Source organism: Misgurnus anguillicaudatus, chromosome 20 (genome assembly GCF_027580225.2).
Source record: "Misgurnus anguillicaudatus chromosome 20, ASM2758022v2, whole genome shotgun sequence".
NCBI classification, from domain to species: domain Eukaryota; kingdom Metazoa; phylum Chordata; class Actinopteri; order Cypriniformes; family Cobitidae; genus Misgurnus; species Misgurnus anguillicaudatus.
Genome location: NC_073356.2, coordinates 24765873 through 24793065, shown reverse-complemented (window position 1 = coordinate 24793065; position 27193 = coordinate 24765873). Strand labels below are relative to the sequence as shown.

The following is a 27193-nucleotide window of genomic DNA, read 5'->3' as shown; positions in this document are numbered from 1 at the left end:
CTCTTGAATGTGGAAAAAACAACAAAATTGGTTTGTAGGATATCATTTAATGTGCAAAATAGTACATGAAGAGATGTTTGTAACTGTATGCTTCTTATCTTGATACTCTTACTTTTTTTATCAAAATGTTTTATGACACCTCACAAGTCTAATTTCGCGAGAATCACCCGCCTCATTCATGAAATGCGAGAAGAACCATGCAAATTGTCTCAATGAATTAAATCCTGCATTTACACCGAAAATCTGCTTTGTGTGTTCGATAAATGAGGCCTTTTTACATTTACATGTTATTCACAGCTGACACTTTGTCATGTATTACATAAGTAACCTACACCCTACGGTAACTGATAGCATCATCTTGTATTTAACACACAGCAATCTGAGTTCATTGCTTAGGGTGTCACTGACAAACTCAGTCATGCAGTCACTGAAACTGATCTCATAATGTTCATAACTCCTCATGCTATGACTGCAGGTACAGAAACTCCCCAATGGCTCATTTATGTGACTTACCTTTCGTACTCTTGGTTGTCATGGTCGCAGCGTGCGTCCTTGTGTTTCTCCCAGTCCTTGCCGTGGCGACACGTTGTTAGCGACACAATGTCCTTGCCGTTGTGGATATGATGCAAAGCGTTGCGAGTGTCTGAGCCGATGCCCGTCAAGTAACGTTTCCCTTTAAACATTAACAAGTATTTCCGTCGTGGCGGGACGGTGTTGCGAACTAACCATCCCCTCTCGCCGCCCTTTTGCGGGTGTTCTTTAGAGAACAGAGGTATGGAGACGTCAAAGCCCGGTCTGAAGTGTTCAGTGTTCAGGCTTGCTTTGGCCAAAATGGCCTGACCTACATTAAAGCCCAGGTCCTCTGTGTAATTAGGCCAGGTTCCCGAATAAAGGTTGAAGATGACGTGGTTGCGCCCGTCGTTCCAGAGAGGATATCCTCGAATGCGTTCGTCAACGTTGGGCACGAACTGTGTGGACAGTTGGTCCCTGTCCAGCGTGTCGATGCCCAGCACAAAAAGGCATGCTTCGCGCGGGTCCGACGTGTAATAGCGTGATTCGGAAACTGAGGTGAGAATCTTCCGGTAACTTTCTGACACCCGTTCTCCTTTCTCTGGCGGATAGACGTACACACGAAAACTATTTTGAGCTTGACACCTGGCAAAGTCAAAGCAGGTGTCCATCCTACATCGACTGTCTTTGTAAATTCCAGCCCATGCCTGCCGCCGTTGCCTGGGTGACTCACCGGGTCCTCCGCCATGCTGAAGCTCGGCCTGGTCAGCGTAGCCTGGGAGCAGGGCCCGATCCAGCCAGTCGGGCCAGGGCCGTGCCACATCCCCCCTCCTGTGGGTGATGAGACCCAGAAGGCGTTCCTGCAAGCCACCCCAATAATAAAGCAGCAGCCAGCAGCACGTGCATAGGCTCAGAAGCACGTACTTCTTGCGTGCCTGCATGAGGCTGTCTCTCTCACCCTCTGTGCTCCGGGGCCCGGCCGGGAGCCTCAGCAGGGAGGAGATGGGGTGGACAGCAGGGGCCGAAGCTCCAGCATAGCCCCAGTGTCCACTTGTCCATTAGCGAAAAAGACAAAGACGAATCACTCTTGCTTATCCGTTCTCTGCTTACAGCATGATAGGCTCATGCGACATAAATGTATTTACTCTTCGCTGTCGTGCACTGGAAGTGATGCGGTGAAATTTCCCCTCTCTTCGTAGCGCCTCTCTCCTCATGGCTCAGTGAATCCCTCTGCGCGCCCCTACAAGAAACAACAACACACTTCACTACACAGCCTTCTGTTCATTTCTTTCAGCACTTGGACACACACACTCATTCTGTCCTCAAACAACATCCGCCTCATACAAAAACATGAAAAAATTCGTGTGATGAAGCAAGGATGCATCATGGGTGGCAGTTTCTTTTTTAATGCAGTGCACTGATGTGGTTAAAAAATTAACTTATAATTATATCATATTAAAAACTTAAATATATACAGAGGCCACAAAAAATACTTGGACAATTAAGCAGACATGTCACTGCATTACATAACAAAATGTCAAACTAAGTATTATCTGCTAAATATTTATGCTAGATCTCTTTCTAAAACGTACTTAACACAGCTGAAGAAATATATGCATCCACTAAAGCTGTGTCATAGCACATGGATGACAGGTATTAAGTATATTGAAATGGTGTCTGATAACCAGAATTTATCCAAATGCTTTTGTCTTACTTATTAACAGTACAGCTATAATTTTCATCATTGAAACACAAAAAACATTTCTATTTCGTTTTGCAGGAAAAGACTGTGCTATCTTTCTTTTAAAAAGGTGCCACTTTCCTTGATATTCTGTTATTTAATGCAATGACTTTCATGAATTTTTAAACATGGCGAAATGTAAAAAAGTCAAGGTAAAAAGACAGAGCTTTGTGGTTAAAATTATAGACACCACACTTTGAAATGAACAGCTTAGTCATTGTGTATGTTAAAGGAAAACACCACCGCTTTTTAACATTTTACTATGTTCTTACCTCAACTTAAACAAATTAATACATACCTATCTTCTTTCAATGCGTGCACTTAATCTTTGTACAGCGCGTTGTGAATGTGTTAGAATTTAACCTAGCCCCATTCATTCCTTAGGATCCAAACAGAGATGAATTTAGAAGACACCAAACACTTCCATGTTTCCCCATTTAAAGACTCTTACATGAGTAGTATGATGGCACAAAATAAACGTGGCAAAAAACGTGACAATTTTCTAAGCGAATAAAAAATATATTATATATTATTAATATAACTATATTGTATAGTGGAAGAGCACTTAGTTTGCATCATCACTCCTGACTTCGGAAGTTTGAGCGAGAGGGGAAATTGATGATGTTACTGCACCCTAGGTTGAAGTGCTGCAAACTAAGTGCTTTTTCACCATACAATATAGTTCTCATTTTTTATCCGTTAAAAAAAATCACATTTTATTTTATGCCACCATACATACTCGTGTAACTACTCATGTAGCAGTCTTTAAATAGGGGAAACATGGAAGTGTTTGGTGGCTTCTAAATTCAACCCCGTTTGGATCCTAAGGAATAAATGGGGCTAAGCTAAATGCTAACACATTCACAACGCGCTGTACAAAGATGAAGTGCACGCATTAAGAAAAGAAAGGTATGTATTAATTTGTTGAGGGAAGAACATATTAAAATTAGGGCTGCACGATTTGGGTAATTTTTCCCATTGCGGTTATTGGTGCTAATATTGCGATGTGCGATTATACTAAATGGTATCATGAGTCAACTTGATGGGTTTTAAGGAAAATCCACACACAGTTTAGCTAAAATGTGTTTTTTTAAAACTAGAAATGTTTTCGTATTGCCACGTGATGTAACAACTGCTCAGTGTCAGTAATCCAAAATACCGCCATACAACAGACATAGATTTTTTTTTAGCTACCAGATCACTGTCAACCTCCTCTGCATCCATCTTCGCTCTGGTATAAGTGACGACGCACACCACACACGTGCATGCCACACGTGCACTGCCTTTTTTGTTCGATTTTTTTTCTTTTTTTAAACAGCAAGGAAAATCCTCAAACTGTTATCAGAGTTTGTATTAAAAAGTCCACACATTTATTTATTTAATATAATTGCAACTTTTTGCGGTCTTATAATCGCACAGGCTGACATCGCGATTGCGATGCGATTAATTGTGCAGCACTAATTAAAATATTGAAAAACGGTGGTGTTTTCCTTTAAGGTGCTGTGCACAGGTAGTTAAACAAACCTTAGATGGTAGTGTAAAAACATACTTTACAACCAAATCCACTAAACACGAATATAAGACCATTCTTAATTTGAAATGGGTGCAGTGGTTGCCAAACTGAAATGTAGGGGGGGGTATGCAAACTTTATTGAAGACTCAAATAACATTTTAATTTAGTCATTTTGTGGAATAACCTGTTTGATGTAAGGGTGCCCCTTTTGCACAAAGTAAAATGTGCTGCACAGTTTCAATATTAATACACTATGAGCCAGATTTACTAAAAATGAGAACGAAATTTCAAAGAAGCGCCAGTGGGAGTGAACTGAATTTCAGACAGTTTAAAGGAACACGCCCACATTTTGGGAATTTAGCTTATTCACCGTATCCCCCAGAGTTAGATAAGTCCATACATACCTCTCTCATCTCCGTGCGTGCTGTAACTCTGTCTGACGCAGCCCCCGCTAGCTTAGCTTAGCACAAAGACCGCAAATGCATGGCCCCAGCCAGTACACTGCTCCCAACAAGCGACAAAACAACGCGATCATTTTCCTATTTTTGTGTTGTGATTTGTATAGTCAAACCGTGTACAAATAACAAGGTGATATGAGACACAGCGATCTTTTAACAGTATACATACTGAGAACTATATTCTCTGAAGACGAAGCACTGCCGCATGGGCGGAGTGATCTGCTCGCAGCACACGAGAAGCCCCTGGTGAGGAGCAGGGAGTTCGGTCAGAGTTGTGCAAATCACTCCGCCCATGCGGCAGTGCTTCGTCTTCAGAGAATATAGTTCTCAGTATGTATACTGTTAAAAGATCGCTGTGTCTCATATCACCTTGTTATTTGTACACGGTTTGACTATACAAATCACAACACATAAATAGGAAAATGATCGCGTTATTTTGTCACTTATTGGGAGCAGTATACTAGCTGGAGCCATGCATTTCCAGTCTTTGTGCTAAGCTAAGCTAGCGGGGGCTGCGTCAGACAGAGTTACAGCACGCACGGAGATGAGAGAGGTATGTATGGACTTATCTAACTCTGGGGGATACGGTGAATAAGCTAAATTCCCAAAATGTGGGCGTGTTCCTTTAAGGGTTTAAGACATGCTTTTTAAGGCATTAAATAATGGCACAAATACCAGAAAACTGACAAGAGCCAAACCTTAGCAAATCACATTGCGTGATTCATTTATATACACCCCCCCAAAAAAAATTTGTGTCTGGAAAGGGAATCTCTTTCAAATGTAATAAGGTCAGTCGCAAAAACATCCCCACCCCTGTTCAGTGCAAATTTTTCACTGCGTGTCCTTAGTAAATCCTTACAGTATTTTTTACGGCACAAGAGATGTTAAACTGTACTAGTATATGCTTTATTAATACTTGTGTGACTGTACTCTGTGTGTGTAAGTCCAGACAGAGAGGTACATAGGAGATTGTTTGAAGGGCTACAAAATTGGTCAAAAACAGTGATCTATTGGTCTTAATCTTTAGCTGTTTTCACATACACACACACACACACACTAGTGCAGTGTTTGCTGTCAACATGCTAAACATGAGGAAGGAGATAGCATCTCTCTCAGCGGGCTCTAGCTCAGCTTCAGCAGATGAAGTGAAGATGAAGGACTTGAAAAAAATAAAGAGGCTTTAAGAAACTTAAATCAAGAGCGAGCGGGAAAACATAACCGTCTTTTAAAATCTAACGGCAGTAAATCTTTTGGGAAACTGAGGTTGCTTGTTTTTGTGTTCTGCGACAGTTTTGAAAGGGAGGTGTACGTCAATTTTCATCAAAATGTGTACCTGTGTGTGCGGTGCATGATAGAAGGTCAGTGTTTATACAGCCAAGCAATGTATAAAGACAGCTTTCAGGTCTCACCTGCCATATTTCTCTTTTTTTCTCTCCTCTCCTCTGCCTTTTTGCTCTATTCCTCTATAGGTTTACTCTTATCCACCTCCAGCCCGTATACAAACTAAACGTCCACAAATTAAAAGTGGGGTGCACGATTTTTGAAAAACGCTTTGGAAAGCGTTTCATAGAAAGCGACTCGGAGTCGGGCCCAGCACCAAAACACACTTGTAGCCAATCAGCAATAAGGGGCATGTCTACTAATAACACGGAGGATATAGCGCTCAGTTCTATCAAACCTCTAAGGGGTTTAAGCAAATACGGTTGAACAAATTGAGTCAAGCTAGGACACTTACTTGTGCTATGCAAGTCTTTGAGCCTGCAGCATGTGTATGCGATCTTTGTCTCTTGCAGCCATGTGTCTGTGGCAAAATTCCGACCACCGCCTCTTACTCTTGTGCCAGGCGTTTAATGTCGCCTTCCGTGTGAAACGAAGAATAACCATTGACATGCCAAAACATGCAGTACTATCAAAACCTGTTCGACCTGGACTACCGTAGTAATGCATATTGCTTTCAGTTATTACGACATCATTGCCCGGGTTGTGTATGTGTGTGGGGTGGGTTTATAAAAAAAAGGTCCAGATTCCATTGGGGTAGGAGCATGTTTGTTTAGGTGATTTCAAATGTCAACATTGGCTTTCAGAGATTGTGAACCCCGCCTTTAAATGTTACATGAATGTTAATGACTTCATTATACTTGCTTTTATATGACTGAGATATGTATGCTTGTGTGCACTGTGTTAATAAAAAGTGTGCATATATATATATATATATATATATATATATAAAATTAAGTTTTGTTTTGATAAGTCATGTCAAAACTTAAAATAGTAGTATTCACAGCTGGGCACAGTGCGAGTTATCTTAACCCTTGCAATATATATACTCACCTAAAGGATTATTAGGAACACCTGTTCAATTTCTCATGAATGTAATGACCTAATTAACCACTCACACGGCAGTTGCTTCAATGCATTTAGGGGTGTGGTCCTGGTCAAGACAATCTCCTGAACTCCAAACTGAATGTCAGAATGGGAAAGAAAGGTGATTTAAGCAATTTTGAGCGTGGCATGGTTGTTGGTGAAAGACGTTCCGGTCTGAGTATTTCACAATCTGCTCAGTTACTGTGATTTTCACACACAACCATTTCTAGGATTTACAAAGAATGGTGTGAAAAGGAAAAAAACATCCAGTATGTGGCAGTCCTGTGGGCGAAAATGCCTTGTTGATGCTAGAGGTCAGAGGAGAATGGGCCGACTGATTCAAGCTGATAGAAGAGCAACTTTGACTGAATTACCAACAATTTACAACCGAGGTATGCAGCAAAGCATTTGTGAAGCCACAACACGCACACCCTTGAGAAGGATGGGCTACAACAGCAGAAGACCCCACTGGGTACCACTCATCTCAACTACTAATAGGAAAAAGAGGCTACAATTTGCACGAGCTCACCAAAATTGACAGTTGAAGGTTGGAAAAATGTTGCCTGGTCTGATGAGTCTCGATTTCTGTTGAGACATTCAGATGGTAGAGTCAGAATTTGGCGTAAACAGAATGAGAACATGGATCCATCAGGCCTTGTTACCACTGTGCAGGCTGGGGGTGTAATGGTGTGGGGGATGTTTTCTTGGCACACTTTATGCCCCTTAGTGCCAATTGGGCATCGTTTAAATGCCACGGCCTACCTCAGCATTGTTTCTGACCATGTCCATCCCTTTATGACCCATCCTCAGATGGCTATTCCAGCAGGATAATACACCATGTCACAAAGCTCAAATCATTTCAAATTGGTTTCTTGAACATGACAATGAGTTCACTGTACTAAAATGGCCCCCACAGTCACCAGATCTCAACCCGACCTTTGGGATGTGGAGAAACGGGAGCTTCGTGCCCTGGATATGCATCCCAAAAATCTCCATCAACTGCAAGATGCTATCCTATCAATATGGGCCAACATTTCTAAAGAATGCTTTTAGCACCTTGTTGAATCAATGCCACGTAGAATTAAAGCAGTTCTGAAGGCGAAAGGGGGTCAAACACAGTATTAGTATGGTGTTCCCTTATAATTCTTTAGGTGAGTGTACAAGGGGCAAAACTATTGCCATCTATTGTTATTGGCATATAATAAGATAGAAATATGCTCATTTGTGTGAATGCATGTATGACGGTGAGATATTTATGTTAGTGATGTATGGTAAGACCTTTGTGCTTATGTTGTTTTGCATGGTAAAGTTTTTCCCATCTAAACACTGCAGGCCAAGCACATATTTGTCAGGAAACAGATGCAGAGGATTCCATTACAAGCTGCTCATTATTAATTCACGAGTACCTTAGTTAGTACATTGATTTCTCAGCTTTCCTTTCGTTGGTCTTTTTTTGCCTCAATGTTAATGTTAATCTCAATTTTCTTAGCAAATGCTGATATTTATTGTCGCAAGGGTTAACTCGCACTGTTCCCAGTTGTGAACACCAAACACACCTGAATATAGGACAATGCAAATTCAGTGGATTTTTGGATGTGGATAACCCACCAGCAAAACAGGGAGATCGTATAGCCAAAGATGGAAGTGTTAGTTGTGTTTCCAATGCTTATTATCAACTCAAATCCATATACCAATGAATGTTCATTTAAATATTTTTGGCAAATGCCTTTATCCAAAGTGACTTACAATGCATTACATGGTATACAAGTATGTGTGTTCCCTAGGTTTGAACTGTAAAATATATATATATATATATATATATATCCACTGTAAAAATGTTATAACAACTTAGATATGTAAGTCAATTCAGCCTACTATTTTAAGTTTTGACCTGTGATAAGTTGACATAACTTAATTTGTTAAGATAAAGTAACTAAATAAATGTTGATTTGATATCATTTTTACAGTGCTAACGCAATACTCTCCGAGCTCCAGGAACATGATACGTAACAGTGAGGGTATATAACAGTAATCCAACTGTATTATTTTTCCTTTCTTTAAATTCTTATTACATAACATCATTCCAAATATTCTCGAACGTAAAACCCAGCTGACAAAAGGCAGGAATCACACAGAGGGTGTGACCGGTTGTTTCGGGCCCAGAGAGACGTTTCTCTTACTCATTTGCTTTCTACAACCCTTTATTTTTCCCATTCAGCCATACTCTTACTTTCATTTCACTTACACTGTAAGTCTTTCTCACTTATTCTGCACAATATATCACAATGAGGTAGGTCTAGAAACAAGCTGGAGGCAGTGTAATGAGATCGGGATGTGATGGCGTTTTGCTCAATCACCATGACAGGAAACAGCTGAATAAGTGAACACAGCCTTCGAAACGTGGAGCGATACGTCTTCCAGACACTTCATTAGCTTTTTCAGAACAAGTGTTTTCCACTTTGTAAGGTCAAAAGCTATACGTTGGCTAAGCATCACGGATATGAAGAAGGACAGCGAGCAGGTGGACGTGGCTAAGAGGCAGCAGTTGAAAGCATGCCGAGTTAGTTTCCTGTGTCGTGCCTGTTGCCCAGATCGCTTCAACCCGAGTAGTTTTTTCACATGATGAGTGTGTGACAGCTGGACATAGAGCTTATCTCTCCTGGCCCGTCTCCCTTTCTGACGAATGAATCAGATCTGCGCTAAAAAGCCTGCTTAGTGAACAATTTATCCTTCTGAAGTGTATTTTTCTTCCTTTTTCAAAGTGAAGCGTGTCATTTCTTTAATGTCCCTTGTCACATTTCTTAAAATAATAAAAATGGTTTATTAAGGCAATTGAATTAAATATAGGAAGAGCATAGATATGAAACCAACATGCATAGCACAGCTTAGATCATTTTGGTTTGGAATGATTTGGTGAGAAATGTTTATGTTTCTATTGAAATATCTAATCCAAGTTGGGTTTTTTTTATTCATTTTTGCCTGTATTGACAGACAGTAGTTTAGGATAGGACAGAAAAGTACACTGTAGAGAGAGAGAGAGAGGGGTATGGGACCGACAAAGGACCTCGAGCCGGTAATTGAACTCGGGTCGGTTGATTTTTTTGTTTAGTTTTGGACTAACAATTGAAATATAAAAGAGATTTAATTTGTGATAAGGCTGCAAAATATATAGTTTTTCAGCATCAACATTGCAGAACAAACCAAGCATTTTTTTAGTAAGACTATTTTGGATGCCTTTGTCAGTGTTACACTATCCACCTTTTTCTCGAACGCGGAAGTAAGTAATGTGACGGATTTCCCTTCCTGCGCGAGACTTCTGGTTCAATAGCCAGCCGGTAGAAAACAGTGTAGTGGGAGCACACATAAAACCTGATTTAAACAGTTAATATTTACTACACCTGTCATGTATGAACTAGTGTGAGGATGAAATTAGGAAGTGGCTTGATATATGAAGATATATTCAATCATTTCGTGTTGTTGATCGGATGTGACGGGTCTTCAATGCGCAAATATAAAAGCACAGAGACATACCAGTATCGTTACAATGGGAAAGTCAGTCGAGTGTTTGTACATGGAGTTTACCAAGACTTCGTTTTTCTACTTTTTAGGGGCTGGTTTAAAATGTCACAACTGTCCCTCTGGTGTGAGGTTTTTTTAAACGCCAATTTTTAATGGACTTGTTTATGGCGACACGTCGAGCTTCAAGCAGTTCGACACAGTCAGCAGCATCATTCAACACATTGTACGTTATTTTAACAAACCATAATAAACATATTCAACTACTACATGTATTGAGTATTGTTTTCATTTTATGAAAATATTATTACATCGCTTTGTATGCATTAGGTGGAGATATGAGCTTATGAAATTATTTGCTTACTTTTTAAAGTATTTGCTTTTTTATTTAAAACATAACAAAAGTATGCGCAAACACATTAAGAACTATTTTAAACATTAAGTTAGCAGATTATGTCGTATATATTCTGTACTGTAATCGAATTATTGTATTTATTGTTTACTGGTAGTTTCTATAAAAGGTTTTACTAGATGGAGTTGTAAATACAGATCATGAGTGCACGTGCGCCACATACACATTCAGTTTTTGTGCATGGATTATGGTTAAAACAAATGTTTTGTAGAGATTTACTGCATTTGTATCAGCTATTATGGCAACCCCTAACTGCACAAATTATGTCGGTCTTCCTGAATTTCATAATAAACATTAAACAGCCAGTCAAAACGGCACACTTGTGTCATTCGCAATAGACTACCATTAGCTTTAGTGGCTCACCGGAAGTCATAAACAAGAAAGCTCAAAGATGGCGGCGCCCACATTTACGGCAAAAAACAGGTGGATATGAGGATGGAGAGAAATCTCTCCGATTTCAAGAAATACAAATGCAAAGAAAAAAATCTGCGAATTCAAGAAATGCAAGTTAATTCCTAAATTGCAATAAAATGAATAAATAAATAAAATATATGTAATTTCCCCTTAAATATTGTGCAGGCCTAATTTGTGATTTTTCTTTTTTATGGGCATTGTTTATAACAAGCTATATAAATGGATTGCTTGTAGTTGCCACAGCACAGTAATCTGGGATTGAAAAAAGTATTTTTAACACTGGAAAAAAATGACATTACTTTCAATATCACTACTACTTAGCTATTTCTTAGTAACCAGAGCACTGTGTGATTTACTGTAAGGCCAACCCCCTTGGAAGCAACACATGTTTGGCTAATAAACGTTCCGGTTTAAAGATCTCCCTTGTAAGATTTGATGTAATTATTTTGTATTAGAAGCCCGCAACTTTCTAACCTGTCTCAACTGCAATTCGAGTACACCCGCATCTGACCAGTGTGACTATTTTGCGCCCCTGTCTGTAAAATCCATTTAATTTTTGCTTAATTTCAATCTTTGACATAGACCAGGGGTGTCAAACTCATTTTAGGCTGAGGGCCGGATGGTAAATAACGCCATGATGTGAGGGCCGGATTTTTTTTTTTAACTTTAGTGTGCTGATAATTGTGTTAATATTAACTAAACAAACCAATTAATTTGTTTGTTCAGCAAGAAAACCAGAGAAACACACAGCTCTGTGAAAACTACATTTCATAAGGTCACACTTATACTGACATATTATACACACAAATTTACATCTGTACAAAATCCACTGGCCTTAGGTTGAAAAGCCTTAATTTAACTTCTTTTGCATTATTCCTTAATGCCAAAATTATTTATAAATCATTAAATTTTCTTTGGAATATATTTGTAATGAGAACAGTCATTTAGAAAATGAAAATGCTAGATGGGGCAGTGGCCCAAACCAAAAAGGGCACTAAGGGGGTTGGTACTATTATTATGGTTTTAATAAAATATTATGATGTGTTATATTACTAGCATGTGATTATAATGGGAAATATAATAACAAGAATTAAAGTGTGACAATCTGCTAAATATTCAATATGATTTACCTGCTGGCTTGATGGAGCTTTGAATCCATGTTTGCAATGTTGAACTGCCTTTAGCAGCCTCTCTTTCCGTTCTCTGTCGTTATTTTGTGAAGGCATTGGTGTTTTTTGTATTTTTTGTCTACAAAGTGTGCCAACAACAGCAAATTTATATTAATTTATTGTTTATATTAACTTAGATCTGATAGGGAACATTAAATCGATTAGACATGTATTGTAACGTTAATAAGAATGTGGCTATTTTGTTGTTGTTGTTTGCTTGCTAGCACTTGTTAGCACTTTTAAAACACAGACAGCAAATCATTACCGGAAGAAATACATAAACAAACTTCCAAATTACTAATTCTGTTGTTTAACAACTGATTTAATGTAATTAATCTACCTGTTAATGGAACGAACTTCGGAAACTGTCGCCTTCGCTCTCCAGGCAGAGAGTGGACACAGAGATGCTGCGGAGCGGTCGGGAAAACACGAAGTGGACCAGCGGAATAAGTGGATCTTTAGCGGAGCAGTAACAATACAACAGCAAGATTTTTGGGCACCGTGTTAAGTCTATGTTCCGCGTTTTGCTGCTTTCCGCAAGTCTCTTATATTAAAAACGAACTAGACACCCGCCTGAAAGGGTTTTTAAAATATGTATTTTTATATTTAATAAATCATCATGCGGGCCAGATTGGACACCTTTGTGGGCCGTATGCGGCCCGCGGGCCGTATGTTTGACACCCCTGACATAGACTTTCTCAATCAATATTAAAGATACTGTAGCAAGGTTATATTTTCACTGAATGTTCTTTACAATATGTAGGATGATTTTATGCATAAAAACAGTAATTAACAAAAAGGCTTTAGCTAGGTTGTCACAGGTAGGGTCACATTTGATTGTTTGTTTTAGATATACATTTTATACCCAGAATGCACCAGAATTGCCCCAACTAAGAAAATGTTCGTTCTCGCAGAAGCTCTCCAAAAGATACAGTGCGTCTCTGTGATTTCCTCCTTAATTTAGCAACAACTGCCCTAAGCTGTACGTGTAAGAAAAATGCTACTGGCAACTGATGCTAGAGAAATACAAATGGTGTGGTGAGGTGGGTGAGACGGAGTTAAAATTAAACGCGAAACTCTGTCATTACAGGTCAAGTGAAAGCGACAGCAAGGTTGGAGCCAACTGCCCAGCCTAGTTCTGCTGCATGTTTGTGGTGCTGAGACTGACCCATGCTGAGCTTGTGGTCAAGCCTGCTGGGACGTCAGTCTGGCCTGCAGTCAGATGAGCTTTTGAGAAAACACAGACCAAAATGACTAATGCGAATGTAATTTCAGCGTGGAAGATGTTTGTGAAAAATCTAAATCAAATCGTCTTAAGAACATACAGGACATGGAGTTTTGGAGTCATCTCAAATCAGCAAATGCAGATTAAAAAAGAAACTAGGGCAAAAAAGTTGTTTGCGCTCACAGACTGACATGTAATTTCTGGTGCAATATGGTTGAGAAGACGGTTACATCTTGTTCAACAACCTCCCACTACTTTCATGTTTTAATTACTGGACAACAATAATTACCAGCAGGCATGATTAGTCTACACAATATGTTCTCTGCACACATGCCACAAAGGCTAATTATGCTAACAAACAGGATGGGTTGAGACGATTGGAGGTTATCAGCTCTAGCAGTCATAAATGTATGAATACAGGGCATATATTTAAGAGCTGAAAACCTAAATCTAAATATCATGAGCTTACTGTGTCACAATGCCTGGGTATTCATTCCCATGCTCCTCCTCTCTCCGTTACCTTTCTCTGGTCTAAATAAAGTCATATACGTTATATGATGCTATGGAGTGAGTTATAAGAGCCTGTAAGAAGGGTCAAGATTCCAGCCATTTTTCCATCCCCTACCGATTCCCCTCTTCTTTCAACTCCACCGCAGGGGTGGACGCTTTATTCATTTCACATGGTGCTCTCATAATAGCACAAAAATCAAATGATGAAGAAATCTATTCACATACCAAGCCGGGTGGTACATTTCCCCCCAAACAGTTTGGAGTCTGCATGGTTTTGCACGGCAAAAAAATGCGAATTTTAAACAGTAAGACTGCACATAACTTATCACGCACAATCAAGTTACTGTTTTAACCACTATAGGTGTCTTGGGATCTAATTAAAAACACATGCATTTGAAATGGCGTGGTGGTGGTGGTCCTGATACACCTGTGGTATGTCAGACATCTCTAATTTGTAATCACTGCTCTCAGCATGCATACTTTATAGGGCTCCATTTATACAGGTAGTGAGTAATATAACATTTTAAATAGGAATGTTGTAATATTGTTTGAGATTTGTGAGTGTATATAAATAATTACAATACATAAAAAATACTATTAATCAGGTCTTACTTGTAATAACTGCTGTCAGCATGCATACTTAATGGGCTGCTGCCAGTCATTCATTTATACAGGTAGAAAATTATACATTTTAAATAAGCATTGCTTAATATAGATTACTCAAATGTTTGAGCATATATGTACAGTAATGGTAATACATACAACTAAATAATGGGAAAGTATGTGTTGTTCCACTTAACATTAACCACTTGTAAATGTATGTTAAATTCAGTTGTAGGATATCTATAGCCTACTAGCTACAACTACTCTCGCTTGCTTTGTTATTATTATTCAGTGTAAAGGTGAGATAAGTGCGTTACCTGTTATAACGCTGGTCCTTCAGTATGGCCGCATCCTTCCTCATCATCTGCCGACACTGACTGAACGCTTCCTCCTCTCCTCTCTCTCTCCGTCAAATGTCCCTGCTTATGTTTTCACTAGCACAATGTTACGTGATGCAATAACACCCGCGCCATACGGTCCACCCCTGAAGCTCTCTGTGGACACTTCTCTCTCTCCTTCTCTCCCCTGAAAAGCGCGTCCTCTCCCTTCACAGCTCTACAACCTGATTGAGTTACAGAGCGGATCGCACGAGCAGACGCAGCGAGCGCGCGTTCGCTCGTAATCTCACACCTCTTTCTGCGTCCCTCTCGCTCTTTCCACTCAGATAAGAGGCAGAATTTCTTTAAATATGTTATTAATATTCCATTCTGGGTATTTATATAATTAGTATGAGTCTAAGTTCAGTTATGGGTCTCGCGGTAATAACGTGGCTTCTTACCTTAATTGCGCGTGGTGTCGTTAGAAAGAATGAGGAGACAGGCTGCCGTCTATACACAAAGCAAACCAACACGCCAGCAGCCACGTAAATATTTTAGTGAGCTGTCGGTGCATGGACGAAAGACGCTGTGTTGTTGTGTATGAAATATGACAAGGAAACAATGGTCGCAGCCTGTGCCATTGGGGTGGGCAGCACATTTAAAATCGAAGGTCTCCGTGGCCTTGAATTATAAAATCTGGACGAGTCACGAATGAATAAAGTATTAAAGCGATGCGGATGCACAACGCAACACCGTTGTTTTGTCTGACAGTACCTCTAGCTGAACTTCAACGGTGCACTAACGTTACCTCAAATTCCGTTCAATCGCACCCGGATCTGTCTCAACGCGATGCCGCCAACGTCCAATGATAAATCCCCTTTTCTTTACATTTAGACAATTTTATAAAATCTACAATTAATTCCAATCCACGATATCCATCCGCATATGGGTTTACATTGTTCGTTACCTCGCATCCTCAATATTACAGTCGACCACGCCCCCAGCGTTTGTGATTGGCTAAGGGACTCGAGGTGCCTTCGCACGAGCTAAATTTAAAGTAAACAGACGCACATCTGGCCAGCGGTGCGCGTCAGCGGAGGAGGCCATAGGGCACAGCGTCATGTTTTTTGTTTTGTTTTTTTGACAACAAGCTATAAACTATCTGCTCGAGTTAAGAAAGTTATTAAAATAAAAAAATAACGTTAAAACGTTACACGTTGTCTTGATTAAACACTTGTTAATAAAGTTATCATGTGCATATTTGTTTGCATTTAAAACCAAAAATGTAGCTAATATGGAAGAGACGTGAACTTAAATATGACCTGAACATTCAGTGTTCAAGAAATATAAAAAGAAAATATGAGCTAAAACGTAGGCTATATAACTCGTTTAATTTCTTTACACTTACAGTTTCGTCAGTTTAAAACATGGAAAGGGGTGTTTATCTTTGTTGTTGACATACTGAATGTTGCGCAAGACTTCCCTTTTAATCTACTGCCCTCTTGTGGTCAAACAGAAAGCACTCATCATTCACTATACAGTATGTGTACTGTAGGTAAAAACGCCTCGAAGTTTTTTTAGTCACCAAAAATTATTAAAATAGTGAAACATTTTAAAAAAAATATTGTAGATAACATTGTATTCCCATCGTACAAACTTAATAAAAGTGGATTAAAATGGGTCTATTATTCAGGAATTTAAGACTGTCATTGTCATTGTTTCTTTGGAGTGAGAAAGTACAGTTTCTCAGTCAGTGAATCGATTCCCCATGATCTGTGTCTTTCCTCAAAGCCATCTACAGTCTGAAGCAATTCAATGTCACAGGCCACATCTGCAATAAGAGACAAAACAAGCTGGTTTTAGCTGGTGATTAAGCTGGTCTTCCAGCCTGACCAGCTAAGGCCATATAAAAAGTGACCAAAACTAAACTAAACTAACTGAAATACTATAGGTAAGTTTCAAAAGACCTAAACTTACCAAATAAATATTTCACATCCCCTTCTGTTACCAAAAATGGTGGACCTGTTATGTCAAATTTGACAATTAGAAATGATCAAATACTCCATATAAATAACACATATAAAGAAAAGAGACTCTATTCTATTTAGCATTCTCTTCTAATGTTACCTTTATATAACTCAGGATTATATTCCAACGTATCCAAAAGATATTTGCAGTCACTCTCCATTAAGGAAATAAGGAGACTGGCATACCTTGCAAATGAAGAAGATATGAATTTAAATATAGATTAAAAGTGTGGGTGTATATAATATAATATAATTTGTGAGAGATAATGTACAGGCAGCTACGTGACAGGGTCCTGATCACCCTTTTGGGGTTTACATTTGCAAATAATGGCCATCCCTTGTGTAAAAGGTCAACATACTTTTGCCTGTCACATGGGTTAATAGCCACCAGTGCTCCTCTATCCCATATCTCTCCAAACCTTCCTGCAATTGCACTGCATGTGAACAAAGACCGGGGCAGAGGACACACGCAGAGACAGAGAGAGAGAGAGATAAATGATTTCATGTAGTAGCATATTTTATCATCTAAAATGATAAGGTAAAACACGCACCTGGAGAACTTGTATAAATCACACTGATAGATGGAGATCTTTCCATCCGTACTCTGAGAAGAAGTAAAATGCATTAGTTGAGCGGGCATGAATTTTATCTCACACAGTAAACATCAGGCTGCATTAACAACTCAAAAGGTCATGGGTTCAAGGTCAGAGAGAGCACAAATGTACAGTAACTGTAAATTACTTTGGATAAAAGCATCTGATCTGCCAAATGCATAAAATGTAAATGATAGAATTCTGATTGTGAGTGGGTAAATCCCATAGTAGAAATAAGACCCAAGACATGTCATACTATACCAACAATACAACTGTAGCGAATCATTTTATGATTTTTGGGTACTGTAATTCCATCTGGATGCTTAAATGAGAGCTTTGTGATCAGGTACACCACTACCATGGTAATTTAATGTCTTTGACAAAACAATACCATCTGATACCTTGAAAACCTTCACTCCAGGAATTTCGGATACTAGCTCTTCACTGTATGTTAGGTCGTGCTCTTCAAAAAACTGTTTTATTGCCTTTACTGCAAATTCAACTCCAACCACTGTGTGACCCATGTCTGCCAGCCTGAAAATATAATGGAAAGTTTAGAGAACACAAGGACATTTTTTAAATATTTTTCATTAAAATAAATTTTAGATCCTGTACCATTTCATGTCCACAGCTTTACCACATAGTGGAAAGAAGAATCGAATACCCTTTCGTCCACATACAATTTTGTCCAAGTTGTTTTCCAGCAACCTAACAATAAGTCAGGAAAAAAGCAAGTGAAATCAAATAAACTGTTTGTATAACACTTCATTGATAACATTGTGTGATTAGATGGTTTCAGCAACAGAGTCCTTATAGAGTTCAGTTTATTTCTGATAACAAGCATAAAAACAACAAGAAGTAGATTACCTTAGTTCAAATTATATCTAAAGCGTATCAAAAACTACACTATACACATTCTATACAGTAATGTAGCTCAGTGTATACAATCTTAGCTACAGATCGACTGCCAAACCTCCCTTCACATAGCAGTTATCTATGATCGCCGTCTCCCCTCATTTTTAGAAAAACAAAACATTTGTTATTTTCGATTAGCCCGGATAAGTTGAGTTTACTTAAAAAAAATTAAGTAATGATTACTTAAAAACTTTAAGGGAAGTTTACTTAAACATATAAGTTGTTCTAACAACAATTTTAAGTTGAATAGACTTAATGTTTTAATTTCTTCCAATATTCCTGCACTCTTAACCCGAATTAGTTGACATTACTAGAAATTTGTGAGTAAAACCCGTTGCGTATAACTTTAGTTTTTATCACTTTATATTACTTTTGATGTTATAAATGGTATTATAACACAAAATTAATGACCAACTTTAAGTCAATCATTAAACACATGTGATTTTTCACAGAAACACACACAAAACTGTGTTTTTGACATACATTGTCAGTACTGTGGAGAGAAATACAATGTAATGTTATGAACAGGGTTCATGTACGGAAACACTGATCACCAAAACGGTGACTTCATAAAATTATGATTTACAACAAAACAACATCAATAATATAAGAGCTTAAACCTTTATGACATTTTATTAACAAATATTTAAGTACTGAAAGTACTTATCAGTTTTTATTCTGTGAAAAAGCAGAAAATAATCAAAATATTCAGGCGCAAAGGATTATGGGTATTCTTCACAACATGAACTAATAATTTTAAGTTCATTTTACTTGAACGTTTTAGTTTAATGGATTTTGTAAGCTTAAAAGTGAAAACAACTAAACTTTTTAAGCTTTGGCTTCAAACAGAAAATATTAAGTGATGTTCACTTGATTGTTTAAGTAAAGACAATATCTGGGTTAACAGTGTATTTGTTTCAGAGTTCAGTTTAGCCAGTTTAGACCGGAAGTTAAGTTCCGCCCAGACACATAAACGTGGCAATGCAGGTGTGTATTATGAGACTGTCTATATGGACCATTTAACCTTATTGAGATGCACAATTATATACTGTTCTATTGCTTGTAAGTGTGGATCTGTAATTACTGGTGAACGCAAGGTTTGTGAAAAAACCCAGTTTTTCCCTCCTGCCACCTGTCCTCCCATTCTGACAAAGCCATCACTCGGTTTGCTTGGGCTGACATGTTTTCTCTTGTCTTTAGATGATTTTGGTCTCTTTAGCATCCAGATTCTGGAACTGGTGAGAACAGCAGAACATGTCATATACAGATTTATTAATCACTTGTTCTGTAGTTATACATTTCTTCTCACAGCCTTTTTTTGAAGGTTGAAGTGATCTTAACCATTTAACTGCCTGGGTGTCATATCCATAGCTGTAAATGATCATTAATTTATATTTCTCAGCAAATAGTACATTGTGACTGCAGAAATGGATGATTAGCTTAGCATTACTACTTTTACCATAAAGTGACAAATCAACTGTTTAAATTTTGTAAAGTTAGGGCTCTTACAGTGTAATATGTCAAAAATAAAACTTTGTCTAAAAGTACGAAATAGACAAACTGGCTGTTCTTCATTTATTTAAATCTTTATAAACAAAGAGGACATTTAATTGATCTTAAATCACAGTTTGGCGACAGTCAACAATTTAAACAATCACAAATTAACAAATTCATCATTAAAGGCGGAGTCCATGATGTTTGAAAGCCAATGTTGATATTTGAAATCACCTAAACAAACACGCCCCTACCCCAATAGAATCTGGACCTTCTGTTGATAGACCCGCCCCACACATACGCAAACCAGCATTTGATTTGATTTGATTGGCTATAAGTGTGTTTTGGTAGTCGGCCCGTCTCCTTTTCCAACGCGTTTTTCAAACATCGTGGACTCCGCCTTTAACAATAGCTTTGGCACAATTGAGACAACCAAACAAACGCATTTACCATTTAATAAGTGACTTTTAAATGTTTTATTACACTTACCTTACCAATTCAGTCAGCACCCAGCGCATTCTTCATAACAGGATCTATAAGGTGGACGTGGCTATAGTATATATTGCATGTTTGTGAACAGAGATGATGTACTTTGTGGGTGGAGCTCAATGACAGCTGATTAGACCCCTTAAAAGTTTGTAAACATTGCAACGTCTTCGGGTGGGCAGGGCTTAGCTGAAGGCAAAAAGAGCCGCGGACGCAATGTTGAAAAGTTTAAGCTACTGTAGCACGTTTTAGGAGGGATTTATTAAACATGAATGCAGAATGTTTTAATAAAACAACGCATCTTCTTCTTCATTGGATAACTCCTCTCCCGGGATAGTAAAGTTTCATCGAATGATCACTTTGGGATCTTGCCGGAAGTAGTAGGTCATCCGGGTACTTGTAGCCTACTGTTTTTGGAATACTATGAATTCAGACATACTTGTCTCGCCTACAATATAGTATGGAAGTAGGCAGCTTCGGACATAGCCCATATTTCTACATTTAGGCCCTGTCCCAAATGAAACATTCCGGACTTATGGACTTCCTTAGAGTCCACACTTTGATGACATAATCCAGCAGCCATATCACCCTGTATCCCAAGACAGCTGAGCCCACTGAAGCTAAGTATTGAGTCTGGTCAGTACTTGGATGGGAGACCTCCTGGGAAATCCATGTTGGTAGAGGTGTTAGTGAGACCAGCCGGGGGTGCTCATCTTGTGGTCTGTCTGGGTCCTACCCCCCCAGTATAGTGATGGGGACACTATACTGTCAAAAAGCACCGTCTTTCGGATGAGAAGTTAAACTGAGGTCCTGACTCTCTGTGGTCATTAAAAATCCCAGGATGTCATTTGAAAAAGAGTAGGGGGGTGCCCTGGCATCCTGGCCAAACTTGCCAATTGGCCTACTAATCATCCCCATATATACTAATTGCATATATCACTTGGTCTCCTTTCCACTAATAAGCTGGTGTGTGGTGGGTGTTCTGGTGCAATATGGCTGCTGTTGCATCATCCAGGTGGATGCTGCACATTGGTGGGGGATGAGGACATTCCCCCATTTATATGTAAATCGCTTTGAGGTCTGCAGAAAAAACGCTATATGAATGTAATAAATTATTATCATAATGTAGTTTAGACCTTATAGGAACCCTTGATCACAACAAGGGTGTACCGGAGTCGTATTTTGGGACAGACTCGAGGCTCACTCAGGAAATAGAAGTTGCCCATCAGTGTCAACTCCTCCAATCCATTGTCTGATGGGTCTGATTGCTCCTTCGCAAGGATTTCTGGGATGGTAAAGTGTGTGGGCTTCGCTGAAGACCGCATCAAGGGTGCGCTGATGAGCACACTTCGGAGCGTAAAAATGACAGATGGGTGTCCTACGGAGTCGTAGACTAAGCGAGCATGGCAATGTAAGGCCACGAGACCAAAAGTCTACATGAAGTGCGCCATTTGGGTCAGGGCCTTAATCTCACTATCAAGTGCAAAGCATGCTGGGAACCTAAAACCTGAACTAAATTATCAAGCTTAGTGAATTACTAATGTTTTAAACAAACTAATACAGATATTAAAGTTGAAGTTACAAACAATATCAAGTTGATGTAATTTGTCTGCATTATTATGCCAGGACAAGTTAAAACTTCCTTAAATGTTTCAGTGCCCTTTGTTTTGCCTCAAAATGTACACAAGTAATGTTTTTTGTAAGGCATGTTGGTTAAAACCAAAGTTGTATTTCCAAGTTAAACTAAGGCCTAGTCCTGGTTTAAGCTAATCCCTGTCCGGGAAACCACCCTTAAAAGTCATACTGTATAACATGTCGAACACACTGTTTCCCACCCAAATTTATGGCGGCCCACCACAAAATCAAAACTGAGCCTTTTTTAATACCTCTAGTAAAATTTTATATGCAATATAATTACATGTAAATTATATGCTTTCTTACTTTTACTCAGGTAAGAAAATACTAGATGTTTAATGTGCTTAAATATATGCTTCATGCTTTGGAATGTATGTGTTCCAAGAAAAACACTGATAAAATATGGATACTTGAAAAATGTACTTAAGCAGAAAGTAAAACTACTTCACTACTATCCTACTCTGTGGAACGTGGATTTAGCCATGCATGTTGCGCAGACTTCCCTTTTCATCTAATGCCCTCTTGTGGTCAACAAAAAACTCTCACCATTCACTATAAAGTATGTGTATTGCCGGTAAAAACGCCTCAAAGATTACATTTAACAATCACCATAATTTATTAAAATAGTAAAACACTTTAAAAATATTGTAAAGGATATTTATTCATTTAACAATCTTAATAAAAGTGGGCCAATATGAGGGGTCATTGTGATTTGATCATTGTGCCTTTGGAGTGAGAAAGTACAGTTTCTCAGTCAATGAATCGATTCCCCATGATCTGTGTCTTTCCTCAAAGCCATCTACAGTCTGAAGCAATTCAATGTCACAGGCCACATCTGCAATAAGAGACAAATATTATTGATAAGCTGGTTTTAGCTAGTGATTAAGCTGGTCTTCCAGCCTGACCAGCTAAGAATAAAAGTGTCCAAAACCCCTCCAAAAACACTGTGTTAAACAGGCTTAGTTTTGTTAGTTAGGGAATAACAATTATTAGTAACTGAAATACTAAAGGTACATTTCAAAAGACCTAAACTTACCAAATAAATCTTTCACATCCCCTTCTGTTACCAAAAATGGTGGACCTGTATGTCAAATTTGACAATTAGAAATGATCAAATACTACATACTGTACATAACACATATGCTTAATAAAGATTTAGTATTCTCTTATTATGTTACCTTTATACAACTCAGGATTATATTCCAACGTATCCAGAAGATATTTGCAGTCACTCTCCATTAAGGAAATAAGGAGACTAGCATACCTTGCAAATAAAGAAGATATACATTTATATACATATTAACAGTATGTGTGTGTATATATATATATATATATATATATATATATATATATATATATATATATATATATATATATATATATATATATATATATATATATATATATATATATATATATATATATATATATATATAATAATTGTGAAGGATAATTTACAGGCAGCTATGTGTTAGGGTCCTGATAACCCTTTTGGGGTATAATTTTGCAGTAATGGCCATCCCTTGTGTAAAAGGTCAACTTACTTTTGCCTGTCACATGGGTTAATAGCCACCAGTGCTCCTCTATCCCATATCCCTCCAAACCTTCCTGCAATTGCACTGGGGTGGGACACACAGAGAGACAGAGAAAGAGAGAGACAAATGATTTCATGTAGCATATATTTTATCATTTAAAATTTTAAGGTAAAACACGCACCTGGAGAACTTGTATAAATCACACTGATAGATGGAGATCTTTCCATCCGTACTCTGAGAAGAAGTAAAATGCATTAGTTGAGCGGGCATGAATTTTATCTTACACAGAAAACATCAGGCTACAATACAACTCTAGCAACTCATTTTATGATTTTGGGGTTCTGTAATTCCATCTGGCTCCATTAATGAGAGGTTTGAGACCAGTTAGAAAATGTACAAAATGGAGGCCATCCATCGATTTGGATACTCTTGAAAACCTTCGCTCCAGGAATTTCTGGAACTAGCTCCTCACTGTATGTAAGGTTGTGCTCTTCAAAAAACTGTTTAATTCCTTTTACTGCAAATTCAACTCCAACCACTGTGTGACCCATGTCTGCCAGCCTGAAAATAGGAAGGATTAATGATGGAAATGTTTTAATATTTCTCATTAAAATACATTTAAGATCCTGTACCATTTCATGTCCACAGCTTTACCACATAGCGGAAAGAAGAATCGAATACCCTTTCGTCCACCTACAACTTTGTCCAAGTTGTTTTTCAGCAACCTAACAAGAAGTAAGAAAAAATCCAAGTGAAATAAAATCAAATAATGTTCATAAAAAACGTATGGACCATTTAACCTTATTGAGGTTATTGAATGTAATATTGATATCTGGTTCGAAAGACCAAAAGTGTGTGTATCTGTAATTACTCGTGCACTTGAGGTTTGTGAAAACCAGTTTTTCCCTCCTGCCACCTGTCATCCCATTCAGACAAAGCCATCACTCGGTTTGCTTGGGTTGACATGTTTTTTCTTGTCTTCAGATGGTTTTGGTCTCTTCAGCAAGATACTGGAACTTATAATAACAGCATTGCATATACAGTATCATCAATCACTTGTTCTGTGGTTTGACATGGCCAATATTAGTAAAGCTAAAATGTGCATAGTAGGGCTATCTTTAAAATTCACAAAGCTGGGACAAACATGGGTGATCTCTATTGCCCTTGGCCCAGTAAGTGGACTTTGCCCTAAAAATATACTACCTGTACATTTACAGATCTGGTTACATTTTCTTTTGTTTAAAGCAACTTACTGTATAGTGCATTCATTTGCATTACATTTACATGTATTTATTTATTTAGCAGATACTTTTATCCAAAGCAACTTATTAATAAGGACATTTAACATCCAATAGTAAGTCTACAATGTTGTTAACAAGTAGGACTACATAGTTGAAGCTATAGAGAAAGATGAACAACTTAAAAAAGGTGATTTTGTTAACAAAAATAAGTTAAGTGAATTTTCAGTTTTTTTAAGTGGTCTCTTAACAAAATAATTCAAAGCAGTTAAAAACACGTTTTTTTAATCGTACAAACTAGAAGACACAAATAAGCCATTTTGCTGTAGACTAAAGCCATTCAGCCGGTTCAACAGAGATTATTTTGGTTAAACTTAAGCATGTGAAATATTTGCACAATCATCATGACCAGCACGCATCAGCACATGTTATCTCTCTCTCTCTCTTCTGCAGACTGCAATTCATACAAACACTGGATGACAACGTTAAAAAGATTTTACGTCGTAAGTCGATAAAACTAGACAGACTGACTGTTTTTTACATTTATTATAATCTTCATAAACAAAGAAGCCATACAATTGATCTAAATCACAGTTTGTTTGGGGTCAGTCAGCATAGTTCTCTTAACTTTTAAATAGCTTTGGCAAAATAAAACCACGAATTAACGCATTCACCATTTAAAATAGCCTTGGCACAATTTAGACAACAATTTAGACTAAGCATTTACCATTTAATAAGTCACTTTTAATGTTTAATTACATTTCAGCTTACCAGTTCAGTCAGTCAGAACACCGGCACATTCTTCATAACAGGAAGTACAGCGTAAAGTGGGCGTGGCCAGTATGTCACGACTCGAGTAGTACTGGCGCGTCCTACCGGGAGGTGGAGCTTTTTGTGATTGGCGTGTGCTGCTAGGATATCATAGACGCTTCAGGTTTGCATCACTTATTTCAACAATAAGTCGAAATCACCGACTGGAACAGTAGAAAGTCCTATAATATGATTGTAAAGAGAGCGAAACTGTTTGAGGATATTTTTCCAAAACTGACTGTATTGTTTGAGAATTAGACATTATTTTAATCAGTTATATGAATTTTATGATGGCTTTCCCAGGACGCTGGAGCAGAAACAACAAAACAAAAAGCCCGAAATTAAAGGTGTAAGTAACTGTTGGCATGTTATGTAATGTTTTTTTTACGTTGCTATCTGATTTTCTCTTTTCTTAATAAGTGTTTTAAATAATTTTTTAAACTTTAATACAACAAAAATAAAATCATTAATTCCTGTCATTTTTATTGTGTGCAGTTTTGATCCCACAGTACAGGTAAAAGAGATGAATAAAACTTCAAAGACATCTACATACAAGGAGGAGTACAGAAAACTTCTGCTGAGGTGGCAGCTGTCTTTTCACTTTTCACATATGGTTGACTGACATCAGAAAATAATTATGGATTAATAACTTAATTCTCCTGGCATGGTGGTCATTATACAAGACTTTGATGGTTTTATATATTTTTGCCAATTGATTTACGTACTTTCTTTTTTCAAAAGAACACTGTGGAACCAACTAAACTGAATGCTTTCAAGAGCTCAATTAAAGGCTTACAAAAGACACATGTCAAAATTCAGGAGGTTAAATGTAGGTCATAAGTGACTCTTACTGTGCTGCATAATAGGAAAAGACATTGGCTGTGAACAGTCAAGGTCTGTAGGATCTCATATCGAGGAAATAATAGTACAGGGGAGACCAGAACCATTCAGAAAGAGAGTTCTGACAACGGAAATCCAAAAAGCTTGTCTGTCACATGATTCATAAAGATTTCAGTTAGTTCCTGGAAGGTAAAAAGCTGTGATTTTTCTTTATTAATAGTCAAGAAATGCACTGATTTACTAATATATATATATATATATATATATATATATATATATATATATATATATATATATATATATATATATATATATATATATATATATATTAGGGCTGTCAAAATAAACGCGTTAATAACGCGTTAACGCAAATTCATTTTAACGGCACTAATTTTATTAACGCGCGATTAACGCAACACGCAATTTTTGTTTGACCCACCACAGCTGGATGAATTGAGACGCAGCAAGTGACTGGCGCTGTCTAGATGAGTCGGAACATTAAGATAAGAACATTAAGCTCTCGTCTAGCGAATCCAATGCTCTAAATTGTAATTAAACATCTAAAATGCACGTTTTCTGCACGTGCAGTTTTCTTTATCTGCACGTTTTCTGTGAGGTGTACCGTCCCAAATCCATATAAAGCAAAGATGCGTCTTCTTTCACTTTTTAGTTTCGTTTTAAAAAGCATTCAGAAATTATAGAAAATAGACCGCAGGACTTTCTTGATGTTAAAATAATTATTAAGAGAGATAAAGTTCGGGATCTGATTGATGTTGAAAGAGTTATTAAGAGTGACAAGGCTCAAAAGCGATGTCTGACGCAGACGTCTGAAGCGCATGCACACAAACACGCGAGTGCGTGACACTTC

The 27193-nt window shown here is 38.0% G+C and overlaps 3 protein-coding genes across 3 annotated transcripts in view; all 3 read right to left on the bottom strand.

Annotated features, from left to right (window-relative positions):
• The window catches only part of LOC129454464 (exostosin-1c), a 71316-nt gene extending 55570 nt beyond the window's left edge, over nt 1-15746 (bottom strand). Inside the window, exons 1-2 of the mRNA XM_055218996.2 lie at nt 14753-15746; nt 514-1750 (exon numbers count right to left, since the gene is read on the bottom strand). Coding sequence (XP_055074971.1) covers nt 514-1451 — 938 coding nt within the window. The 5' untranslated portion in view covers nt 1452-1750; nt 14753-15746. The remainder of the gene's footprint in view (nt 1-513; nt 1751-14752) is intronic.
• Nucleotides 15747-16387: 641 nt separating this feature from the next.
• Nucleotides 16388-19498, bottom strand: LOC129455652 (probable thiopurine S-methyltransferase). The gene is made up of 8 exons (XM_055220416.2): nt 19372-19498; nt 17988-18080; nt 17774-17906; nt 17331-17383; nt 17139-17213; nt 16880-16965; nt 16730-16774; nt 16388-16583 (listed from the first exon to the last, which is right to left on the bottom strand). The coding sequence occupies exons 1-8, from the start codon at nt 19467-19469 to the stop codon at nt 16465-16467; spliced, it is 702 nt and encodes a 233-aa protein (XP_055076391.2). The 5' UTR covers nt 19470-19498; the 3' UTR covers nt 16388-16464.
• A 3047-nt stretch (nt 19499-22545) lies between these two features.
• LOC129455883 (probable thiopurine S-methyltransferase) lies at nt 22546-25522 on the bottom strand. The gene is made up of 9 exons (XM_073858353.1): nt 25447-25522; nt 24309-24453; nt 24070-24162; nt 23868-23998; nt 23619-23673; nt 23447-23521; nt 23081-23166; nt 22939-22983; nt 22546-22737 (listed from the first exon to the last, which is right to left on the bottom strand). The coding sequence occupies exons 2-9, from the start codon at nt 24401-24403 to the stop codon at nt 22619-22621; spliced, it is 699 nt and encodes a 232-aa protein (XP_073714454.1). The 5' UTR covers nt 24404-24453; nt 25447-25522; the 3' UTR covers nt 22546-22618.
• Between the last annotated feature and the right edge of the window lie 1671 nt (nt 25523-27193).

Coding starts and splice junctions, on each gene's coding strand:
- LOC129455883 (XM_073858353.1), bottom strand. CDS start 24,403: ATGTCAACCCAAGCAAACCGAGTGATGGCTTTGTCTGAATGGGATGAC. Junction 24,163..24,308: donor CACAAACCTCAAGTGCACGA/GTAATTACAGAT, acceptor ACTTCTTGTTAG/GTTGCTGAAAAACAACTTGG. Junction 22,984..23,080: donor TAATCCTGAGTTGTATAAAG/GTAACATAATAA, acceptor TTTGACATACAG/GTCCACCATTTTTGGTAACA.
- LOC129455652 (XM_055220416.2), bottom strand. CDS start 19,469: ATGTCAGCCCAAGCAAACCGAGTGATGGCTTTGTCAGAATGGGAGGAC. Junction 16,966..17,138: donor AACCCATGTGACAGGCAAAA/GTATGTTGACCT, acceptor TTCATTTGCAAG/GTATGCCAGTCTCCTTATTT. Junction 16,775..16,879: donor TAATCCTGAGTTATATAAAG/GTAACATTAGAA, acceptor TTGACATAACAG/GTCCACCATTTTTGGTAACA.